This window comes from Chionomys nivalis, chromosome 11 (genome assembly GCF_950005125.1).
Source record: "Chionomys nivalis chromosome 11, mChiNiv1.1, whole genome shotgun sequence".
NCBI lineage: Eukaryota > Metazoa > Chordata > Mammalia > Rodentia > Cricetidae > Chionomys > Chionomys nivalis.
In genome coordinates, this window is record NC_080096.1 from 23,143,106 (window position 1) to 23,168,490 (window position 25,385).

General features: G+C 40.7%; 1 protein-coding gene across 8 annotated transcripts in view; it reads left to right on the top strand.

The window, feature by feature from the left end:
* S100pbp (S100P binding protein) overlaps positions 1-23,648 on the top strand; it is a 38,055-nt gene extending 14,407 nt beyond the window's left edge. For 7 of the 8 annotated variants that reach the window (XM_057785375.1, XM_057785380.1, XM_057785379.1 and 4 more), the window contains 2 exons: positions 16,689-16,773; positions 20,664-23,648. In XM_057785375.1, coding sequence (XP_057641358.1) covers positions 16,689-16,773; positions 20,664-20,805 — 227 coding nt within the window. In that variant the 3' untranslated portion in view covers positions 20,806-23,648. Of the gene's footprint in view, positions 1-3,455; positions 3,484-16,688; positions 16,774-20,663 lie in introns of all 8 variants that reach the window. The other variant, XR_009058018.1, reaches the window with a different exon arrangement.
* The last annotated feature ends 1,737 nt before the right edge of the window (positions 23,649-25,385 follow it).

Here is a 25,385-nt window from a genome sequence, read left to right on the forward strand (position 1 = left end):
TTCCTTTATGGGAAATGTTTTCCCCCCCTGTATCAGGAGTAGCTCAGTGTCAGCGGTCTCTTCATAGGAGAAAACAATTAAACCCTACTTCTAGTGCAGAAACAATCACAGCCATGGCATAAAGTACTAAGCCAACACTGTTTAAATTGCTGGAGGTATTAGTATTCATATATGGAGGATGTTCTCTTTTCCTGATCATCTAATTAATGCTTAAATGAATGCTTATTTTTCATAGTAAATGAACTGGAAGAGCAAAATTCATAATTTTGAACTATATCATTGGGTGTGCTTTTTTTTTTTTTTTTTTGGTTTTTTGAGACAGGGTTTCTCTGTAGCTTTGGAGCCTGTCCTGGAACTAGCTCTTGTAGACCAGGCTGGCCTCAAACTCACAGAGATCCGCCTGCCTCTGCCTCCTGAGTGCTGGGATTAAAGGTGTGCGCCATCACAGCCCAGCTCAAATGATTTTTTTCAAAGCCTAAGTACACCTAAAAACAATGACTTCATTCTGATGTTTAAACCAGAATCAGTGACTCTTCTAAATTTCCCACTACACTGAGTTATGAGTACATAGGAGTATATAAGTTATCCCCCTGTTTAACTTTTGTATATACTGAAAAAGTTCTGTAATGAAATTTTTAAAAACTGACTTTTAGAAAATTCTTTTTTGGCATCTAATAATATTTTCCCATATAGTTATTCTAAAAATTTCTTGGGTCTCTGATATTTCTGTCTTCCTTTCAGTAATCCAGTATGGTATTAAAGTTTGTTGTTATTGCTTTTAAATTGTATTCATTACTGTTGTGTGGGTGTTCATGATAATGTGGATTTATATACATGTGTTGGGCAAATGGCAGCTTTTTTGAGTCAGTTCTTTCCTTTCATCTTAATGTGGGTTCAAGGGCTTTGAATTCAAGTAAACTGAATTTGTATATAGATATATAAATTGTTATATAAATTAAGTAAGTGCCTTTACCCACCGAACCATTTCACCAGTCCTTAGTTTTTTCTTGCTTGTGTGTGTGTGTGTGTACACGCACGCACACACACGCACGCACGCACATGGAGCCTAGGAGGAATTGATGATCTGATGTCTTCCTTTTCATTCTGTACCTTACTTTTCAAGATAGGCTCTTTCAGTGAACATGGAGCTGACTGCCATTTTAGTTAGACTGGCTGGCCAGCAAAGCATTGGGATCCACTTTTCTGTCTCGCCAATGCTGGAGTTACAGACATTTACTGTCTTTCTCAGCTCTTTTTACATGGGTATTGGCGATCGAAATTCAGGTCCTTATCGCTTGTACACCAATCACTTTACCCAGTGAGCCATCTCCTTAGCCTAGTACTATGTTTTTTGTCTCTTTCCCTATACAGCATTCACAGTGTACATACGCACCATCTTAGGCTTTTTGGAGATTCTTTGAGATGGAGCTTCATCTATGCCAGGCTGGCCTCTTACCACTTTTTTTTTTTTTTGATTTTTCGAGACAGGGTTTCTCCGTAGCTTTTGGTTCCTGTCCTGGAACTAGCTCTTGTAGACCAGGCTGGCCTCGAACCCTCTTACCACTTTGTAGCCGAGGATGACTTTGAACTTTTTAGACAAGAGTCTTACTGGTTATTTCTGGCTGTAGGGGCCATTCTCATTCAAACCACCATACCTAGCCACTGAAGTTTTGAGAATTTTGTATTCCATATTACAAATGAGGACAGTACTGATATAGTCTTCATCTTTCCCTTTTTGTTTGTTTCTTTTCTGAGATACGGTTTTATAGTGCATCCTAGATGTTCTTGAACTCACAGCAATTCTTTCAACCTCTCGATCCACTCTGCCACCTAGAAATATCAAAATTAACATTTGGATATTATATTTTCCTATAAAGTAGAGCCTATAAAGGGACTATCTTAATTCGTAAATTGCTTTTTTCCCCCTTTTTTTGTGGAATTTATTTGTTTGTTTGTTTGTTTATTGTAGTCCTGACTGTCCTGGAACTCAACTCTGTAGACCAGGCTGGCCTCAAACTGAGAGATCCACCTGCCTCTGCCTCCCAAGCTCCCAAGTGCTGGGATTAAAGGCGTGCATCTTTAGTACACCACTATCCAGCTATACTCAATTTATTTAAGGACTCTTCCATGTTAGTTATTCTATATTTTAATTTTTTTTTTTTTTTTGAGGCAAGATGTTGCTGTATGGCCCAGGCTGTCCTTAATCTTCCAGTTTATAATCCTCTAGTGCTGGGATAACATGGGTGCATCCCCATGTCTGATTTACACATTTTCTTTGTGCTTGCTGCATTAGCATGGTGGTCTGAGTTTAATCCCCAGAGTCGTGTCAAAGTAGAAGGAGATAACTGACTCCATCAAAGTCTTCTGACCTCCACTGATGTGTCATGGGTCATGCACCTACACATATCACACACATATCCAGTAATTTAAACACAAGGGTCTTGCCAGGCAGTGGCAGCGCACACCTTTAATCCCAGAACTTGGGAGGCAGAGGCAGGTGGATCTTTCAGAGTGATTTCTAGGACAGCCAGAGCTATACAGAGAAACCTTCTGTCTCAAAACACCAAAACAAACATCTTAAGAGATGGCTCAGTTACTAAGTATGCTTAACTTATTTTGTTGAAGACCAGGTTTACTGCCCAGTACCCACTTGGCAGCTCACAATCTTTTGTAACTCCAGTTCAGGGATCCAGTGCTGTCTACTGGCTTTTGCTAGCACCAGGAATGCATCTAGTGTACATATATGTAGACCAGTGGTTCTCAGACTTCCTAATGCTGTGATCCGTTAGTACAATTCCTCATGCTATGGTGATCCCCAACCATAAAATTATTTTTGTTGCTACTTCATAACTGTAATTTTGCTACTGTTATGAATCATAATGTAAATATCTGTGTTTCCTAGTGATCTTAGAATCTATGAAAGGATCGCAACTCATGGATTGAGGACCACTGTAGGCAAACAGACATAAAATAAAAATAAGTCTTTAAATAATAAGTAAAATAAAAAATGAGTAAGTAAATAAAGATATATAGTCAAGAGCGGGTGGTGGCACATACCTGTAATCCCAGCATTTAGGAGCCTGGACAACAGAATGAGATATCCTGTCTCTAAATAAAGCTGTAACACTGAGCCAGTGAAGAGGCCCAGTGAGAAAAGTCTCTGTCAGCTGAACTTGATGACTTGAGTTTGATTTGCAGAATCCACATGGTGGAAGAAAAAAAAGCTTTACTTTGTGTTTGAGTGCCACCCTTTCCCCATTAAAAACATCGTTTTTTAAAAATAGTGTTTGAGGGCAGCCTTTGTTACATGAAATCCTGTCTCAAATATCAGGATAAATTCTGTATTAATTACAAAGTATTCTGTCTTTGAATATTAGGTTATATGTATTTTCATTAATAATGTTGTAGTTAACATTCAGTCAATAAATGTTTATGTACAACTCTTATTTCTATAGGATGAATGCCTAGAAGTGGAATTACTAGGTAAAGTATATAAACATTTTAAAAACTCTTGTTATATGTTACCAGTTGTCCTGATCAGAAACTGAAATTTTTTATTGCCATTGATAATGATAAATTTAATGTTTCAATTAATAAGGTTAGATTTTTTATGTTTATTGATTATTTTTGTTTTTTGAGACAGGTTTCTCTGTGTAGTGCTGGCTGTCCTGGAACTCATAGAGACCTGCCTGGTTCTCCCTCCTGAGTGCTGGGTTAAAGGAATGCACACCACTGCCTGGCTTTAATATTACTTCTTTTTTTTTTTTTCGAGACAGGGTTTCTCTGTGGTTTTGGAGCCTGTCCTGGAACTAGCTCTTGTAGACCAGGCTGGTCTCAAACTCACAGAGATCCGCCTGCCTCTGCCTCCCGAGTGCTGGGATTAAAGGCGTGCACCACCACCGCCCGGCTTAAATATTACTTCTTAGATCATCTGATATCTAGTCCATATTCCAATTTTCATAAGTGTTTCAAATGTAACTTGAGGCAGAATCTGATGAAGGTTCACATCTTTAGTTATTGTCTCAATCTCTTTTAATGTAAGTCACTTCTTTCAGAGGTCCGTCCATATTCTAAACTTTGACTGCTTTTCCTTCCTTCCTTTCTCTCTCTCCCTCCCTCCCTCCCTTCCTCCCTTCCTTCCTTTCTTCCTTCCTTTTTTTTTTTTTTTTTTTTTTGAGTTTAGTACTTTGCCTAGTTGTGTGTCTCTGTGAGGGTATCGGGTCCGGTCCCCTGCAACTGCAGTTGCATAAGACAGTTGTGAGCTGCCCTGTGGCTGCTAGGAATTGAACCCTGGTCCTCTGGAAGAGCGGTCGGTCCTTTTAACCACTGAGTCATCTTTTCAGCCCCCTAATTGTTTCTGTAGTGCCATTTAGTTTGATATTCATATCCTGTGTTTCTGTAAACTAGAAGCAGAATTAGGTTCAGATTAAGCATTCTGGGCATACCACGGTTAGAGGGTCTTAGTGTTTGTGTTCTGTAAACCTTGGAGGCATATGTGACACAGTGACAGGCGGTTAAACTAACATTGCCGAGTTTGTTAAGATGTTAACGGACATAACTTTTTCATTGTAAGGTACATTTTTACCATCTAACTACTGTCATTTATGGGGTGATGTCTTAGTATCTTATGAATATCTTATTCCCCAGCAACTTACTTTACCTAATGGTTTAAGAATTCATTGATGATCTTCATCTGAATTACCTTACACTACAACATAGAGAGTGCCTACCTCCACCTCAATATAATCTTTATTCGTTTTTAGAATATTTTTAATTTGACAATTTTATGCATGTAGGCAATCATATCCACCTACAACTCCATCCTAAGTGCTTGCATGTTTTAAATACATCTTCTCCCAGTGAGCTGTATTTCAGCCCTAATGGATTTTTAAAGTTGTAATTATTTATAGTTCTATTCTTTTTTAAAAATTAATTATATGTACAATTGCTTTGCTTTTGTGTATTTTTGTGCATTGTGTGTGTGCCTGGTACACTTAGATGCCAAAAGAGAAGGTTGGATCCCTTGGAACTGGAATTATGGATGGTTGTGAGCTACCATATGGGTGCTGGGAATTGAACCCAGGTCCTCTACATGAGCCATCTTTCCAGCCCCAGCTCCTATTCTTTTTGATGCTCAGTTTATCTCAAATTTGACCACTGGGATTTCCTTCAGACTGGCTTCTATTCTCATACCACCATTAATATGTATTTAGTTATTCATTCGTTTATTTATTTGTTGGTTTTTGAGGCAGGGTTTCTCTGTGTAACTGTCCTGGCTCACTTTGTAGACCAGGCTGACCTCAAACTCACTGAGATCTGCCTGCCTCTGCCTCCCAAGTGCTGGGACTAAAGGCATGCACCACCATTGCCCAGCTTCTTTTTTATTTTTTAATTACTATTCAAAAGTATAAAATTTAATATTAGCCCACTATATTAACCCATTTGTGTCACATGAGTCATTTAGTCATGTGAGTCTCCTTTTTTTTAGATTTATGTATTTTATGTATATGAATGCTCTTTGTACACTTTTATGCCAGAAGAGGACATCAGATCCCATTATATATGGTTGTGAGCCACCATGTGGTTGCTGGGAATTGAACTCAGAGCCTCTGGAAGAGCAACCAGTGCTCTTACCCTCTGAGCCATCTCTCCAGCCCTAGACTTTGTTTTCTTGGGAGTGGCTTTTTTCATTTAATAAATCCATGACTCATTTTATGGCATATGACAGACACCCTTTTTAACCTATTGTGTTGTGTATGTATGCAGCTAGTTGGCCTGGGTGATGTGAATAGTGCTGCTGTAAAAATGGGTCTGTAAGTATCTCCATTTGAGAATTTCTGGGTTGTTTGTAGTCTGTTTGTTTAAGATAGGTTCTCTCTAGGTGGTGGTAGTGCACACCTTTAATCCCAGTACTTGGGAGCAGAGGCATGCAGATCTCAGTGAGTTCAAGACCAGCCTGGTTTACAGAGCAAGTTTCCGGACAGCCTTGTTTTGTCTGAGGGTGATGGGGGTGTCACTCTGTAACCCAGACTGGCTTGAAACTCACTGTATAGCCCAGGCCAGCCTAAAATTTGTGATTTTCCTTCTAAATTTTGCTTCTTCCTGAATGGGATTACACATATGAGCTGCCATGCTTAGCTCTTTGTGATACATAATATAAACTTATCTAAAGTAGATCAAAGGTTAGTTTTACTTTTATATGTTTTGAAGAATCTCCATACTATTTATCTAATTTTTGTTATTGTTTCTAGCTTCTCATTTTATGAATTCTATATTTTTGTATGCTAAGAAATCTTTGCCTGGCTCAAATATGTTTGAATGTTAGCTGTTAGAGTCAGATCTGTTCTGTTATCTGTCTGAAATTACTTTGTAGAAGACAGAAACCAAAGTTGCTTCTTGTTGCTTTTTCCTTTATCTTTTCATTTTTGAAAGCTACATTTATTATTTTGTGTGAGTGTATGTGTACGTAGTATGAATGTGAAAATCAGAGGACAGCTTGCAGGAATCAATTCTCCCTTCACCATGTCTGTATCAGAGATCAAACACCTCCAAGCCGTCTTGTCAGCCCCTCCTCCTCCTTTTTTCTTTTTTTTCCTTTTTTTAAATATTTATTTATTTATTATGCATACAATATTCTGTCTGTATGCCTGCAGGCCAGAAGAGGGCACCAGACCCCATTACAGATGGTTGTCAGCCACCATGTGGTTGCTGGGAATTGAACTCAGGACCTTCGGAAGAGCAGACAGTGCTCTTAACCTCTGAGCCATCTCTCCAGCCCCCTCCTCCTCCTTTTTTAAATTTGTATTATTTTAGCCGGGCGGTGGTGGTTCACGCCTTTAATCCCAGCACTCGGGGAGGCAGAGGCAGGCGGATCTCTGTGAGTTCGAGGCCAGCCTGGTCTACAAGAGCTAGTTCCAGGACAGGCTCCAAAACCACAGAGAAACCCTGTCTCGAAAAACCAAAAAAAAATTGTATTATTTTTATAAATGGAATTTTAGTTGCTTCTTTACTGTTTATTGTGAGGACTACTCATTTTTGACTGATTTACCTTTTGAACCTTTGTTGAAAAACAGGAAAAAAAAAGTCTAGTATGTTCCATTAATTTTACTTTGTAGTTATTTTGGCTATTATATTTTCTTTGTTTTAATGTATAAATTTTATGTTTAATTTTTATTTTATTATGTGTAGGGGTGTTTTGCCTGCATATATGTCTGTGCACTGTGTGTGGGCAGTATCATAGGAGCCAGAAGAGGGCATTAGATTCCCTAAGACTGGAGTTACAGATGGTTGTGAGCTGCCATAGGGGCGCTGGGAATTGAACCCAGGATCTCTGTAAGAGCAACCAGTGCTCTTAACCACTGAGCCATTATTCCAACCCCCAGATGTATGCTTTTTAGAATCAACCTATCAATTTATTTAAAAAGTCTCCTGGGGGGCTGGAGAGATGGCTCAGAGGTTAAGTGCATTGCCTGCTCTTCCAAAGGTCGTGAGTTCAATTCCCAGCAACCACATGGTGGCTCACAACCATCTGTAATGAGGTCTGGTGCCCTCTTCTGGCCTGCAGGCATACACACAGACAGAATATTGTATACATAATAAATAAATAGATACTTTTAAAAAAAAGTCTCCTGGGATTTTATTAAAATTGCGTTGTATTTATAGAAATTGGGTAAAATTGCTGGGCAATGGTGACACACACCTTTAATCCCTATATTTGGGAGGCAGAGGCAGGCAAATCTCAGTGAGTTCTAGGACAGCCAGGGCTACACAGAGAAACCCTGTCTTAACCCCCCAAAAAGAAAATTGGATAAAAAAAAACTAAGCAAGAATGAGTATCTTGAATTTTTTGATCCTTACTTATTCAAATCTTTAATTTTTTTCAGCAGTATTTTGTAACCCTCAGTGTCTTCAAGCTTTTATGTAGCCAGACTGACCTTGAACTTTTTTGTCTGTTTTTGAGACAGGGTTTCTTTGTGTATCCCTATCTGTTCTGTGGTAGTATATAAAAATTCATTTGATTCTTCTCTATTAGTTAAAACTCACTTGCTAGGTTTTTAGGTAGATTTCAGTAAGGAACTGTGTGTGGTGGCACAGTTAATCCCAGCACCAGGGAGGCAAAGGCAGGTGGATCTCTGTAGAATGAAGCTATTCTGGTTTACATAGTGAGTTCCTGGATAGCTGGGGGTATGTAAAAAGACCGTATCTCAAAAATATAAGAAAATGAAATTTTTTCTTTCTTTTGAGTGTGTGTGTGTGTGGGGTCACCTGTGCAGAGGCCTGGGGAAGACTGCTGATCTCCTTTAATCATCCTTTGCTTTACTTCCTCTATCTTACTTTGGTCTCTTACCTAATTAAAGCCCCTAGGTTAGGTTAGGCTAGCTGAACAAGCTCTCTAGATCTGTCCCTGCCTCTCGCTCTGTGGTTGTAGGTACGTGTAACCATACACATACACACCTTTTGTTTGTTTTTGTTTTTCAAGATAGGGTTTCTCTGTTTAGCCCTGGCTGTCCTGGATTGCTAAATGTAGACTAGGCAGGTCTTACATTCAGAGATTTGCCTGCCTCTGCCTCCCAGATGCTGATATTAAAAGCATGCACTACCACCCCTGATCCTAGCTTAGTTGCTGGGGGTTCAAACTCAGGTTCTCTTTTCCCCACTCTGTAGCAGGTGTTTTTGTTTTGTTTTAAAAGATAGGCTCAGCCGGGCGGTGGTGGTGCACGCCTTTAATCCCAGCACTTGGGAGGCAGAGGCAGGCGGATTTCTGGGAGTTCGAGACCAGCCTGGTCTACAAGAACTAGTTCCAGGACAGGCTCCAAAACCACAGAGAAACCCTGTCTCGAAAAACAAAAAAAAACAAAAACACAAAAAAGATAGGCTCATGTAGACTAGGCCTATAGAGATCTGCCTGCCTATGTATGCATGTGCCACCATGCCTAGGCTATTAACAAGTCTATACAGATAGCTCTGTTGTTAGCAAATATATTTTTACTTGTTTTTTTTTTTTTTTTGTTCGGTTGGTTTGGTATTGAGTTTCTCTGTATAGTACTGACTGTCCTATAACTCACTCTGTAGACCAGCTGGCCTTGAGCTCAGGTTCACCTGTTTCTGCCTCCCAAGTGCTGGAACTAAAGTGTACACCACCATACCTGGCTGTTTTTTGAGACAGGATCAGCCTATAACCCAGGCTGACTTTGAACTCATGTATTTGGAAGTGACCTGGACTGCTGATCCTCCTCAGCCTCCATCTATGAGCATCTGTGATATATTTCTTCATTTATTAATGTATTTTTAAATTTCTCTCAACAGTTTTTGGCTTTTATATTACAGGTCTTATACACATTTTGTTAAGTTCATTTGTAAGTATTTAATGCTTATTTATGCTGTGTTAAATGATATTTCAATTTTTTCAATTTCTATTTGGCCACACTGATTTTTTTTTTATATATTTTGGCTATATCATGTAAATTATGCTGAATTTTCCTGTTACTTTTGGGAACTTTCTAATACTTACTTTAGAATTTGCTGTTATAATATTTGTAAATAAAGGCAGTTAATTTCTTTTTAATTTGTAAGCCTTATATTTCTCTTGCCTTACTGTACTGCCTGTGGCTCTAGCACATTAAATTTGATATAGGTTTATTATAGATAATACAGATTTATCATAGACACTCTTACTTGGTTGGGGAATGTCCTTCTGATTATAAATGATAATTTTTACCATGAACAACTAGCAAATTTTGTTAAATACATTTTTTGCATTTACTTACAGTATTTACAAATACCCTAATAGTATTTTTCTTTTATTCTGTATTATGTTACCTTATATTTATTGATAGATTGAGTTTTGTGGTCCTAGAAACTGAGTTCAAGGTCTTGCACTTGCTAGGCAAAACTCCTAGCCTCTATACTGTTAATCCAACTTCCATAAACTTTCTTAGTCTTAAATCGCCTTTACTCAGTTTGCTCATTCTTGTTTTAAAGGATTGTTAAAATTGTGTATGTGTGAGGTAGACAGCGATGTTAAGTGGAATGTCTGACATGGCATGCTTGTGGAGATCATAGGACAACTTGCACTCGCTTCTCTTCCCCTTTTTTGTGGGTTCTAGGTCTTGAACTCACATCATCAGGCTTACACAGCAAGCACAGCCATCCTGCCATCTCCTTTTAAAAGGATTTTTAGCTGGGTGGTGGTGGGGTATCTCTTTAATCCCAGCTCTCAAGTGGCAAAAGCAGGCAGTCTCTGTGAGTTCCAGGATAGCCAGGTCTACATAGAAAAATCCTGTGTGGGGCGGGGCGGGGTGGAGGACTATTTTTTTTTTTTTTTACAAGTATTGTCTTTAGTTTTCTTGATCATGGTAATGCTTACTTCATTTTGTTTGTTTTTTATTTGTTTATTTGCTTGTTTTCAAGGCAGGGTTCTCAATATGTAACTCTGAATGCCCTGGAACTATGTAGACCAGGCTGGCCTCAAACTCACAGAGATCTGCCTATTTCTGCCTCCCAAGTGTTGGGTATGTGCCACTATACCTGGCTCACTAACTTTAACTTATGTCTTAAAGGAACTTGTCTATGTGTATGGTGTGCACATATGCATGCATGTGCTGAAACATCTTTGTGGTCAGAGGACAGCTTGCTGGAGTCAGTTTTCTCCTTGTGTGAGGTTCCAGGGATTGAACTCAGGTCATCAGGCATGGTGACAAGTACCTCAGCTTGCTGGTCTTTTCTTTCTATGCTTTCGGTTGAATTCACTCTTGTTTTCTACTTTTTGTTTGTTTGTTTGTTTTCCAAGACAAGGTTTCTCTGTAGCTTTGGAACCTGTCCTGGCACTAGCTCTTGTAGCCCAGGCTGGCCTCAAACTCACAGAGATCCGCCTGCCTCTTTCTCCTGAGTGCTGGGATTAGAGGCGTGCGCCACCACCGCCCTGCTTGCTTTCCAGTTTTTTTGTTTTGTTTTGTTTTTTTGTTTATTTGTTTTTTGAGACAAGGTTTCTCTGTAGCTTTGGAGCCTGTCCTGGAACTTGCTCTGTAGACCAGGCTGGCCTTGAACTCAAAGAGATCCACCTGTCCGTCTCCAGAGTGCTGGGATTAAAGGCACGTGCCATCACCGCCCAGCTGTTTTCTAGTTTTTTAATATAAAAGCTTAGATCATTGATTTCAAATCCATTTTATCTAAGCATTTGAAATTATAGTTTTCTTTGTAAGTACTGCTTAGCAAAAATTCTTTATTGAGTTTTATGAGGTTTTTGTTTTGTTTTGTTTTTTGTTTGTTTTGAAACAGGTCTCTCATTGTATAGCCTTGGCTGGCCTGGAACTCTCTATGCAAACCAGGCTGGCATTGAACTCCTAGAGATCCACCTGCCTCTGCCTTCCAGGTGTGAGGATTAAAATTGTGTGCCACCATACCCGACAACACTCATAGCTCATAACTTATGATATCTTTTCATTTTCATTTAATTCAAAAGTTAAAAACAGTTTACTACCCCCTACTCTTGTGATTGTATGTGCATGTGTGTACATGTTTGTGCGTGCTATGCTAGAATTAAACCCCAGGACCTCTGGCCTCCCATGTACTAAGTACTCACTGTATCATCAAGCTGTATAACTGTAGTCCCTAAAAGTACTTTGTGATTTTCTTGTGATTTTGCTTAATTAAATGAGAAAAGTAGTCTCATGTTTCTTTTAATTTTTTATTATTTATGTTTTGTGCATGTTTGCATGAATAGGTCTCAGCCCTGAGACAGAGACAGCAGCAGCCGAGAGTCTCACTGACCAACCAGTTGGTGAGCTCCAGGTCCAGTGAGAGATTTTAACTCTTTTAACTCAAAAAAAAAAAAAAAAAAAGTCATAAAGGAAGTCACCTAGCATTATCTGCTGACCTCCATGGATACATGGACATACACGAATTTCCTGGGGTTCAGGGAGAGGAATGTAGATTCTTTTTTTTTTTTTTTTTTTGGTTTTTTTGGTTTTTTTCGAGACAGGGTTTCTCTGTGGTTTTGGAGCCTGTCCTGGAACTAGCTCTTGTAGACCAGGCTGGTCTCGAACTCACAGAGATCCGCCTGCCTCTGCCTCCCAAGTGCTGGGATTAAAGGCGTGCGCCACCACCGCCCGGCGGAATGTAGATTCTTAATCATATAGCTAAGTCTCATAATAAAAAAGAACCACAGGCAAGTTTCTTGCCCTTAAAGACACCCTCAGAAACAGGCCATTGTTTCCTATTCAGGTTTTCTTCATCTGTCATCATGATGAAAGAGTGCTTCTGCTGGGTAGTGGTGGTACACGCCTTTAATCCCAGCACTCAGGAGGCAGAGGCAGGCGGATCTCTGTGAGTTCGAGACCAGCCTGGTCTATAAGAGCTAGTTCCAGGACAGGCTCCAAAAACCACAGAGAAACCCTGTTTCGAAAAACCAGGAAAAAAAAGTGCTTCTGCTACTTTGAACTGACTGCTCTCTTCTAGAGCCCACTCCCCACCCTGTCACTACTAACCTCACATTCCTAAGGACTGTATCAGCTTGATCCAGCTAATGATAGATTTTGTTTGTTAGTTTTGTACTGTACTTAACTAGAGTAGTGTGTCATACAGTGCAAAAGTATGGTGAAGTACAAGACTTACCAGAATTGAATAGCAGTGCTCATGTCTGTTCTCTTCACTTCTGATACCACAATTCACTTTCTAGCTTTTTTAAAGATTTCTTTTTATATGTGTATGAGTGTTTTATCTAAATGTTTGTACATGCACTGGGTATATGCCTGGTGATAGCAGACATCAGAAGAGAGTATTGGATCCTATGGAACTAAAGTTGCAGATGACTTTGAGCTGCCATGTAGGTGCTGGAAATGGAACTCAGGTCCTCTGCAAGGGCAGCCAGTGCCTTTGCAGTTCTACTTTTCAAATTTTAAGGCCACTTAGTAGATAGAATTTTCCCCAATACCAGCTTTATATTTACAAGTTAAGGATTAGTCTTTGAACTACTGAAGTGTGAGGGTTTTTATTGTTTAATGAGTTCCATTTAGCCACAGAACAAAGGACAATCATCACCACCTTTTAGACACAACTTAAAAATAAAATCATGATACTGACTGTTGGTCCAAGAAAGCCCATCTGTTAGAGGCTATGAAGAGAAGAGAACATCTAAATGTTCCAGTTCTTGTTAGCATCTCTAAATTTGGAGGAAGAGATTAAAGTTATGACCTGAAAGAAGGTTTTGGATTATTAGCCTCACCTGGGATTGAATCCTGGCTCACCACTTAAGATATTAGATAATGGCTGAGTGTCTTCTCCAAACTCCAGTTTCTTTTTTTTTTCTTTTTTTGGTTTTTCGAGACAGGGTGTCTCTGTGGTTTTGGTTCCTGTCCTGGAACTAGCTCTTGTAGACCAGGCTGGCCTCGAACTCACAGAGATCCGCCTGCCTCTGCCTCCCCGAGTGCTGGGATTAAAGGCGTGCGCCACCACTGCCCGGCCAAACTACAGTTTCTTGTGAATGACACAGATTTGTCTCTTAGCAATTGTTAGAATTTGATGATACTTGTCAAACATCTAGTGGGGAACCTGATACATACATACTTGGTAATGTTAGCTACCATAGTTATTGTCTTGATTAGCATTGCATACCTATTCCTATGGCCGTGAATGTCCCCAAAGTGCTGCCACTCTGCATCGTGGTTTCTCCCAATGCTGCCAATCAGCTCCTGACCCCAAATTCCATGTCTGAGATAGAAGAAGGTGCCAAGGGACACCAGCCTGCCATGATCATGGGACAGATTATGACAAAACCTACCTTTATGTGGTTAAACAGCTGGGATAGGACTGCCTGTCAGACCCACTGCCATTGGCATCGCACATTCTGCCTCAGTTGTTCAGCTCTACACAATACAGTATTTAAAAACATAATCTAATCCAGGTATAGTGTGGTAACACATGCCTTTGATCCCAGCACTCTGGGCACAGAGGCAGACAGATCTTTATTTGAGGCCAATCTGGGCTACATAGGGAGTTCTAGTTTAGCTGGGGCTACATAGTAAGGCCCTGTCTCAAACAAACAACAACAAAAGCAGTGAGCCTGCCTCAGAAAATAGCTTTCATTCTTTTTCCTTTCTAAAGAGGAGTGGATATAATTAGTAATGTTCAACTTTTTACAAAGATAGGGAATATTCCCCCGTCACAACCTATTGAAGTTGAGTTTTCCATTTAGTTTTGTATAATTGGTTATAGGAATATGTTTGAAAACTAGGAAAAGAATCTTTTTGCTGTCTTAGAAATGAACAGGATTCACCTTAGTTTCAGTTTGTGTTCATTACCTTGTTCTAGGTAGTGGTCAAAGATGTAGAAGCAATTGTGTGTGCATATATATGTACATATATATATATTTTGAGAATTTTGAGGGTTTTTTCATACAGTATATTTTGATCATACACTTTCCCTTCCCCCAGTCCCCCACCTAACTTTATATTCTTTCTCTCTTTCAAAAAAAATCCTCCCCAGATCCAAACAAAAAATGAAAATCAAGACAAACAAAAAAACTAATATGATAAAAAATAACAACAAGCCGGGCGGTGGTGGCGCACGCCTTTAATCCCAGCACTTGGGAGGCAGAGGCAGGCGGATCTCTGTGAGTTCGAGACCAGCCTGGTCTCTAGTTCCAGGACAGGCTCCAAAACCACAGAGAAACCCTGTCTCGAAAAACCAAAAAAAAAAAAAACACAGGAAAAAAAAAGCACACAGAAACCCCCACAGAAGTCTGTTTTGTGTAGTCCTGGACGTGGACCCTGGAGTGTGATTGATATACTTAGTGAACTACAGTTTTCTGTACCTAAAAATGCTCTCTTAATTATGAAAAGGTATTTTAATATACTTCGTACATATTATATATACATGATAACATAAAGACGATTTTAACATTTTTAAGGTAATTAGAAAGAAAAGCAGTTCTTAGCAGGATCAGCAGCACTAAGAATGTTAGAAACCCCCGACTTCTACAACTCTGGGGTGTTAGTCACCAGCACTCTGTTTTGTAATCTCCATCTGATTACATACATCTTAAAATTTGAGAACTGCTGGTCTAGGGAAATTGTTTCCAAACTAGGGTTTAATTTTTATTTCTTTTTTTGTGCAGTTTTAGCTTGTTAAAGGTTTTGGGGTTTGTTTTTTTTCTTTAAGATTTATTTTGATTTTATGTACATGGGTATTTTGTCTCTGGATATGTCTGTACCACATGCATGCCCGTGGAAACCATAAGAGGGTGTCAGATCCTCTGAAACTGGAGTGACAAATAGCTGTTAGCTATGTGGATACTGGGAACCAAACCCAGGTCTTCTGCAAGAAAGCAAGCGCTGAGCAGTCTCTTCTCCAGCCCCAGGTTTCAGGGTGGTGGTGGTGGTGTTACTGGTACTAGTTTTCTTTATTTTTCATTTTTGGGTTTTTGTTTTTGTTTGTTTATTTTGGAGGTGTGGCCTCTGTCACCCAGGGTAGCCTTGAACCCATGTGGGTCCTCCTGCCTCACCTTCCCAAAGGGTTAAGACTACGAGCATTTCAAGGCTGGAGAGATGGGTGGTAGCATGACCAGAGTCTGAACTGAAGGTTCTGTATTGGACCAGCTGGAGACTCTCTGGAGAGAAGCACTTCTTTTTTTGCTTGGTTTTTGGTTTGGTTTGGTTTGAATTTTTTTTTTTTTCAAGACAGCGTTTCTCTGTACATCTTTGGAGCCTATCCTGGAACTAGCTCTTGTAGACCAGGATGGCCTCTACCTCAGAGATCTGCCTGCTTCTGCCTCCCAAGTGCTGGGATTAAAGGTGTGTGCCGCTGCTACCCAGCTGAGAAACACTTCTTGTAGAGCATCCCTAAATGCATTTTATGGGGAGCTTTTAAAGGCAAAGAACACAGAAAGACTACATCCTGATCAGCAGTTGCAGAAGGAAGTAAAGCAAGCAAGCAGTTTAACAGAAGCCAAAACATGCCATTAGCTGGGGCATTTCAACCCTGAGTTTTTAGAACAGGTTGGGTGCTTTCCTATGGGGCTTTTCACAGCTGGGAGCTCGGGAATAGAAAAGGGGGCAGAGTCAATTTCAGGTTAAATCAAAGACAGCTGCAGGTGAGACAAGATGAAGGAACTTTTGCCCTGTTACAACTAGGACTTAATTGCTCTTGTAGAAGACCTGGGTCTTGTTTCTAGTATGAGTACTAGTATGGTAGGTAACAACTGTCCATCACTCCAGCCATCTCTCCAGCCCTTAGTTACTGTTCTTAAACAAGCCTCCTACAGCCTGTTACCTTACTAATTTCTGTGCATCTTCTCCATCCCTGACTAGTCTCCTAGTTCCCATACCCCAATCCCAGTAGCCGCTTGCATATCTCCTTATAACACTTATAAAAACTACTTCTCTCCCACATTAAATGAGGGCAGGGACAGACATAATGTCTTGTTCACTGCCACATTTTTAGGTACCTGTGAAGTGTGTCGTACCTTATAGGATAAGTGGTAGGAAATGATCGTTACCATGTTTCCCCATCATTATCCAAAAGCAGTGCCTCGGTCTCACTTAGGAAGTTCTGTGCTGGTTGCTTGTGATAGTCGTAGTGGGTATTGTAAGGTCAAGTGCCTCCTTCTTTTCCTCTGAAGCATGTGCTTGGCTTTGATTGAGGCAAACATAGTACACTCTGCTGCTTACTAAGCACTCATCCCTCTGTCACAGGTCCCTTGGGAGAGCTAGATACCCTGATGGATCAAGTGCATATGCAGAACCCAGAGTGGCAGCATCCTTCGGATCTCACTACACGGTAAGTGGGTCTCCTTCCTTCTAAAGGAGGGAAGGCCGGAGTTTGGTTGCAAGAGAAATATGAGTTGTTTATTTCCAGAAGAAGAAACATGGTCTTAGAATGAGCTAAGGATTGAACCAAAGTTCAGGTTTTAGTACTAGATGCACACACAATGTTTAACTAACTAGCTCTATGATTATGATCGATTCACTTCAATTCTATGGTTATCAGTAAAATTTCTGGTTCTAAAAATCTGGTTTCTAATTTATCACTGTGTGCACGTGATGTGTATGGGGAACGCCTGCATGTGTGGTACATATGATGTGTATGGGGGACATGCCTGCATGTGTGGTACATATGATGTGTATGGGGGACATGCCTGCATGTGTGGTACATGTGATGTGTATGGGGAATGCCTGCATGTGTGGTACATGTGATGTGTATGGGGAACACCTGCATGTGTGGTACATGTGATGTGTATGGGGGAAAAGCCTTGCATGTGTGGTACATGTGATGTGTATGGGGGAAAAGCCTTGCATGTGTGGTACATGTGATGTGTATGGGGGAAAAGCCTTGCATGTGTGGTATGTGTAGTGGAGTCAGTTCTCCTTCCTCCTTTATATGAGTTCCAGGGATTTAATTCAGGTTGTTAGGTTTTTGCAGGAAGTGCTTTTGCCCACTGAGCCATCTTCCTGGCCCCAGAGTCAAGAATCACCTCCTCTTCCTCTTCTTTTCCTCCTCCAACATGACAAGGTCTTGCTATTCAGGCCAGTCTCAGCTTCCTAAGTCTTATGTGGTTCTCTCTTCTACCATGTGGGTTCTAGGGTTGAACACAAGTTGACAGATAAGCTTGGCACCAGTTGCCTATACTCATTGAGCAATGCTGCCAGCTCAAGAACCCAGGTTTTAGTTTAGTTTACATGTGATAGGACATGCCCATAATTAATCTTGCCACCCAGGAAGTAGAAACAGAAGGATCATGATTTTGAAGCTAAGCTGATCTGGTAACATAAGGAGACCCTATCTCAAAACAAACACAGAACTCTAGATTTTATTTTATTTGTTTGTTTGAGACAGACTCTCAGTATACAACCCTGGCTGACCTAGAACTTGCTATGTAACTTGCTCTGTAGATCAGACTGACCCCAAACTCAGAGATCCTTTGGTCTCTGCTATGATTAAAGATGTGTACTACCCTACCTAGCGTAGGATCCCAGATACTGAAGCTGGGTAGGAAGGCAGATCTCTATGAATTCAAGGTCACTCCTGTCTACATAGTTCCAGGCCAGCCAAGTGTACATAGTGAGATCCTGTCTTTAAAGAAACAAAAACATAAAACATTCAAGCCTTGGTGTTACTGTAACATTTTTTTTCTCACATTCCATATTAGGGCATCAGGAAATCATATATACTTTACATATACACCCAAAGCTGACCATATCTTACCGTTTTACCTGGATTCTTACAAGTAGCCTATGTGTCATTACTTGCTTACTATTCTTACCTTGGAAGCCAGAGAGATTCTTTTAAAGCACAAGTTAGGTTCCCTTCTTTTTCACTCTTTCCACTGGCTTCCAACCAGCTGGCCATCCTCGGTCCTCTAAGAATGTCTTGGGCTTTGCTGGGCTCACCAACCTCATCTATACTGTTACTGCTTACTCCATCAGAACCACAGCACTTAATCCCAGCACCCTAGAGGCAGAAGCAGGATAATTGCTATAAATTCTAAGCTATCTTGTGGCACATAGCAAATTCCAGACTACATAACAAGACTCTCAAATAAGTAAAGCAAAAATCAAACAAGAAAACAAGCAGTTCTCAGATGGTGTGGGGATGGAAAGGTAACTCAGTTGTAAGCTCTACTACACACACACACACACCTCACTAAAGAGGGGGCAGTGTAACATAATTGTTACTAAATACATTTTGGAGTCAGATAAATGAATTATAATCCAGACTTTTCTCCCTACTCCTCTATGTGGCATTGGGAAAGTTACTTAATCTGAGGCTTAATTTCCTTGCTAGTGTAGAAGTTAATGTCAGTACTTCCCTAGTAGGATTTCACTAATATTAACTTAGATGGGGTGATTAAAGGATTCAGCAGATAGTCTCATATAGTGATAGATAAAAGTCAGATACTGGGCTGGAGAGATGGCTCAGTGGTTAAGAGCACTGGCTGCTCATCCAGAGGTTCTGAGTTCAATTCCCAGCAACCACATGATGGCTCACAACCAGCTGTAATGAGATCTGGTGCCCTCTTCTGGCCTTCAGGTAGAACACTGTATATATGATAAATAAATAGATCTTTTTTTTAAAAAAAAAAATTCAAATACTGCTAAAATTATTTTGACCCTTGGCTGATTCTCACAACCAGCTATGTAATGTCCCGGCCTTAACTCCAGGGGACACAGGGTCTAAGAATTCTTTTTTGATTCAGTATTATTGTAAAGTCTGGCTGGATACTTGTACCACAGCAACCCTCTTCCCTCATGTCAGTCCTGAGGGTTGAGTTCAGCTTTGTTAGTTTACTTGCAGGTACCTTTAGCCATGGGGCTGTCTTGTTGAACACCTCTGCCTTGGCCTCCCCAATACTGGAATTCCATGTGTGATCCCACCACGCCCGGCTAGAATCAGTATCTTTGGCAAGCTTCCTACATGGTTCTTTGGCAGCATTTTTGGAATTAAGATTGGGTCACATTCTTAAGGGTCTTTCTCTGCCGGGCGGTGGTGGTGCACGCCTTTAATCCCAGCACTTGGGAGGCAGAGGCAGGCGGATCTCTGTGAATTCGAGACCAGCCTGGTCTACAAGAGCTAGTTCCAGGACAGGCTCCAAAACCACAGTGAAACCCTGTCTCCAAAAACAAACAAACAAACAAACAAACAAACAAACAAACAAAAAGGGTCTTTCTCAGAACCCACACCCAGAAAAGGTGACTCTCAAATCTTACTATAGGTCTATGTTGTTAGTTATTCTGACTCTAAACTTAGCCTATGACACTCACATGATGACCTACCTTCTCTGGGACTCTCTTTTTATCTGATTTTAACCGATGCGGCCTAAGCACCCTTGATCTGTGTACAGTGCAGTCCTGTTGGAGGTCTAGGTCTGATGAATCAATGAGATACACATCCTGCTCTGAACACTGCTAGGGGGAGAAAAAACAATTCTACTTTATTCTTGGCTTTTTGAGACAGGGCCTTACTTAAAGCTCACACTGGCCTCTGTGTAGCTGAGGATGCCTTTACCTCACAGTGCTGGGGATTACAGGGATATGCTACCATTCCTGGCTCTTAAACATTGCACATTGGTTTTCCTTAGAACAATACCTCTAGGAATGAGGTGACTTTGAGAGTTGGAAAGAAATAGCATTTATGAGATGGCTTTCATATAATTAAAATAGTATAAATTTCTAAAATTGTAACATCAAAATATAATATTAGTCGTGCATGGTGGCATATACTCTCAATACTCAGGAGTCAAAATCAGGTAGATCACTATGAATTTGAGGCTAGCCTGGTCTACATTAGTGAGTTCCAGGAAAGCTAAGGCTATGTAGAGAGATCCTGTCTCAAGTAAACAAAAAGTAACATATAAACTGATTTCTAGGAATAAAAATATCTTTAAAAATGGTTGTGATAAAAAAAAAAAAATGGTTGTGATAGCAGCCAGGCATGGTAGTGCATGCCTTTAGTCCCAACACTTGGGAGGCAGAGGATCTCTGTGAGTTATTTTAAGGCTAGCCTGGTCTACAATGCAAGTTCCAGGACAGCCAGGACTATTACACAGAGAAGCCCTGTCTTGAAAAACAAGATCAAACAAACAGACAGAAAGATTAGTTATAGTAGCTGTTTTGTATACAAATGACCATTCCAACTGAAAATCCTTCCTGTTTTTATTCTCTTCTCAATAGAAATTATGCCCGGTTCCGACAGAAACCTCTACAAAGATACAGCCTGAGTCAGTGGGTTGACAGAAACAAGCGGAGCCACCACCGTTTCCAGCGTCTCCCAGACTTCTCATACAGTCCATATGTTCCACCCCATCAACAGTGACAGTCCTTACCTAGGGTCCAGTCCAGAGTAGCATCTTATTTTCCTCTGCTATTTTTGTTTGTATATTTTGAGTTTTATTTTTCACAAGATTTCTATTTAAAGAATTTGTCACCTTTTGGAGATGTTTGAAAATGCCCGTTACTGTCTTAATTTTTTTTTTTTTTTTAATGAGAATCCTCCTGATTTGTGTCTGTCTATACATGTTTCAACTTCAGCAATGTAGTTTTTTGTTTTTTTTTTTCTTCTTCTTTTTTTTTTAAATTTAAGATGAAGGTAGCTCCCTTTTGAAGGCCTACATTAAGTCAGAACATCCAGTTTTAAGTAAAATACCAGCTCTAAGCACAGTCTACTTGTACTACCCCAAGGAAATCATCGTCCAGTCTGCTGTAAGGAGGGATTGTTCTGCAGGCTACAAGCCAGTGTTACTGTTGATGACTCGTGAATGGGGAGAAAGCACTTTTAACAACTCCTCTTTTTAAATTTGAGTCTCTTGAGTACTTGTCAGTATTGTAAGGTTGGTAATTCAGGACATTTAAAGTAAGACGGAGCAGGGAAGTCCTATCGAAAGGACAGATTGAAATGTAAATCCTCTCCTTTGTGCCTGCTAGCTGCCTTTATGCTTTGAATTATTGGCTTTTTTCATTCTCTATTAACTATATCTTCCTCACAGTGTTTGTCAACCTTACACATTTTAACTGACAAAAGACAGCTGACTAACCCTTGTTGAATACTCCATAGTCTTGTGACTAGTGGGTTTCTCTGTCCCTTCAGGGATTTTTTTTCTTTTCTCTCACTCCCAGTGACCACTCCGCTCCTGGGTTTTTACAGAGGTGTTATTGTGTCCTGTTAGATGTAGACACGCCTTTCAGATACCCTCTGTTTACTGAAGAGCTTTTACCAGAATCTAGATGTCTGGGAATCTTCAGTTTCATGAGCAAAACCCCAAGTTTATGTGTTGCTGTTATTCAGGGGCCTCCTTCCTGGGAAGCCTTTGGAGAGGCCCTCTTTCGCTCTCTAGCTTTACACTCTGGATGTTAGGATTTGGTCCGACTCTTACCATTTCACATCAGTACTCAAGAACATCTAGGGAAGTTAGGATTGAGCCCGTGCCTCACAGTGTTGCCTGATATTCTAACCAAAGCTGAAGGCTTTGTGTGTCTGTATTAGTGGATGTCTTACAGGCAGCTCCAGACATCATTTTGGGAAGTTTTACAGTATGGCATCATGCTGCTGTCATTCCCTTTGTGAAGGTTACTCAGAGTTCTGCAGCTGCTCTCTGGGTTTCTTTCGTCAGTCTCATTTTTTTTTATGTGGATAACCCATCCTAAATATTCTACTCCACTTTAGAAAAGTGATTTGGGGAAGGAAGTTTGAGACAGGGTTTCTCTGTGCAGCCCTGGCTATCCTAGAACTCGCTCTGTAGAGCAGGTTGACCTCACTCAGAGAGATCCGCCTGCCTCTGCCTCCCAAGTGCTGGGATTAAAGACGTGTGCCACCACCATTTGGCTAGAAAAGTGACTTTGATTTAGGAAGATCTTGATTTTTTTTTTCCCCAAGTCTTCAGTGGGTTTGGATAAATGTTCCCAAGTGTTTGTTGGTTTTATCCAGTCAAGGATGTTCTTTCTTACTAATTCTTTTTATATGTGTCGGTTGAGGGGGTTGTTTTATTTTTGAGACTGGGTCTCTTATATAGCCTAGATTGGCTTTCAATGCACTATTTAGCCTAAGATGGTCTTAAACTTCCAATCTTCCTGCCCCACCTCTTAAGTACTGGGATTACAGGTGTGATCACTATGTCCAGCAAGAATTTTCTTTTCTTTTTTTTTTTTAAGACCCAAGGCAGAGTTTCTCTGTGTAGCCTTGGCTGTCCTGGAACTCGCTCTGTAGACCAGGCTGACCTCAAACTCAGAGATCTGCCTGCCTCTGCCTCAAGTACTGGGACTAAAGATGTGTGCTACCATGCCCAGCTTTTGACTTTTTTTCCCCAGCAAGGAACTAGCCCTTCAAAGGCAGTAGTCTAATCTCCTCTCAGTTGGCATAATTATTGTTTACTTGTCCAAGATGCTGTAAATTAGCCTGATAGGATGAGATAGCCAAATAGTAGTCCACCTTTGGGACCAAAACAAAGTTAAAATTTAATCTAGCTGAAGTAGTAGCCCCCACAGATAGCCCAGGGAGTGAAATACAGCATTTGCTTAGGAGAAATCTGAGATGCTGTTCTTCTCCTGGGACTGTGGGGTTAAAGACTGAATGTATAATGGGAGCATTGCCTTTGCCAAATCAGATGAGTGACAGGTTAACTAGAAAAATGTGACAATCACATTTCCTCTAGCTCAGATAATTCTGTTTTTCCACAGTGTTAGCAGCCTAATTGAATCTGTTGGACTGGGGGAGGAGAGCTGCTCTCTGCTGGTTAACACGGCATTCTTTAAGGCCAAAAACAGAGCCAAAGAAAACGCGTTACCTGGCATGTTGGCCTTAAAGATGGTAATGGGCAGAGTCCAGACTTTTAATCTCTCCATATCTCTTACATTAGATTTGGTATTGGCCTCTAAGTTTTGCATTACAGATTAAATTTGTGCTGTATTTTTAAATTTGAGTAAGGGTTATGTGCATTTAACTCTACCTAGCTTTTATCATCCATGATGACATTCCTATCACAGGGGTCTTGACAAAGCAAAGTAAAAATTTGCTATTTAAATAGTTCACTTGTAAGTAAGGAGCCTGAGTAGCCAGTATTTTGGCATCTGATATGTTGTTGGGATCAATTATGAAACTGAAGTTTGGTGCCTCTTTTTTTTTATCATGTTTTTCCCCTTGTAGCAGTTGTGTTTAATGTCATTAAAAAGAAATAAAAGTTCTTGTCAGTGGCATATGTACTGTGACCGTCTGTTTCTGGCTTTGGAGGGAGGAGGGTTCTGTGCCTTCCTCTGCGTAGGTCGTTCAGTAGGATATGGGGGGGGCAGTACTTAGTAGAAGAACATGGTTCTGAGAAGGAGGTGCTTGCTCCCTGCTCTTTTGAGGGTAAATTACAGTGTTGAGGAAGGCGTTCCGGCAGCTGAGAAATGTTGAGATTGATTGGGATTTGCAGCTACATATGGTGCATGTCAGGAGCCCGACACTGGCAGAGCCTGAAATACCACTGTGCTGCTGTTTTTGCAGAGGGGGAAGACCACGCAGCACCATTGGACATGCGGTTCCTTGCATTACTTCCCATGGCTCCCTGGTTGGCCACTGTGTCTGCTTAGCGCTGAGGAGGAAGCCATGCTATCCCAGGGCATTCTCCCTCTGAAGATAGGAGAAACCAGACTCAGCCATTTGAAATTGTTCGTTGTTCTTAGCCCAACTTCTCCAGAAATTGTTGCTCAAGAATCTAGCATGAAGATTGGACAGATGTAGGTAGATAATGAAGAGACAGCATTCTTTAGATTCCGTTTATGAACATGGGCTTCCTACATTTACCCCTAGGAGCAAGGACACAAGAGCAACAATGATAGATTGTCACCTACATTAGCTAGTGCTCTGAAAATTCTGCTTCTTTCAGGAAAGGAGAACATACTTGGACAGGCTCCTTAACCTGCTGTTCTTTACATTTTTTTTTATCATTTTTTAAGGATTTATTTTTATTTATATGAATTGGTGTTTTGTCTGCATGTATGTCTGCCTGCGTGAGGGTGTCAGATCCCTGGACAGACAGTTGTGAGCTGCTATGTGAGTACTGGGAATTGAACACAGGTCCTCTGGAAGAACAGCCAGTGCTCTTTACCACTCAGCCATCTCTCCCAACCCATTGGGGGTGTTTTTGAGACAGAATCTCACTAGGAAACCACACTGGCCTCATCTCCTGAAAAGGAGATTACAGGCACGTGCCGCTGTGCCAAGTTCTATCTAAAATTTGTCTGTGTGTGTATTCTAGACAAAACCAGTCTTACACAAGGCAAAAGACTGCACAGAAATGTGATAAGCATTTAGCTATTGGATACCCTTATCTCAGTGTGTATTATTCTTGACTTGTGTATATGCATTATTCCTGTCAAGTGTAGAGCGCCTTCTGGTAATTATTTCCTGTTCATCTGTGTATCAGTTTCTACCCTAGGCACCGGAAGTTTCAGAAAGCAGGATGAATTTTCTGAAATGATGGTGTCTCAAACCTTCCATTCATCTTGTTACAGAGAAGTGGGTAGAAAGGAAGAGAACGAGCCTTCTCTAAGGGGAGCGAACCCATGCTCTAAGAAGGCCATCTTGCGCTTGTATAGGATGAGAAACCAAGGTCCTGTTTTCTAGGAAAAACAGTTATTCCCCAAACAATCACAGGACTTGGGGTGCATGTGTGTATGTATGCCGGGGCTGGGTTTGGTGTGTGTGTCTGTGTGAATGCTGGGGCACCTGTCGAGTAAATGCGTCCATTTGTCAGAAAGAGTCAGCTGGTCAGTGTTGGAATTCCTTAATGAACAAGCACCTGCCTTGTCATTCCAATCCGTTTATTCCCCCGTAACAGCCGGAATGTGTAGATGGAAAATCTGGCCTTGCCCAGCACCCAATCAGAAACAGGAGGAATGTGATCTTTGAGGCAATCTTTA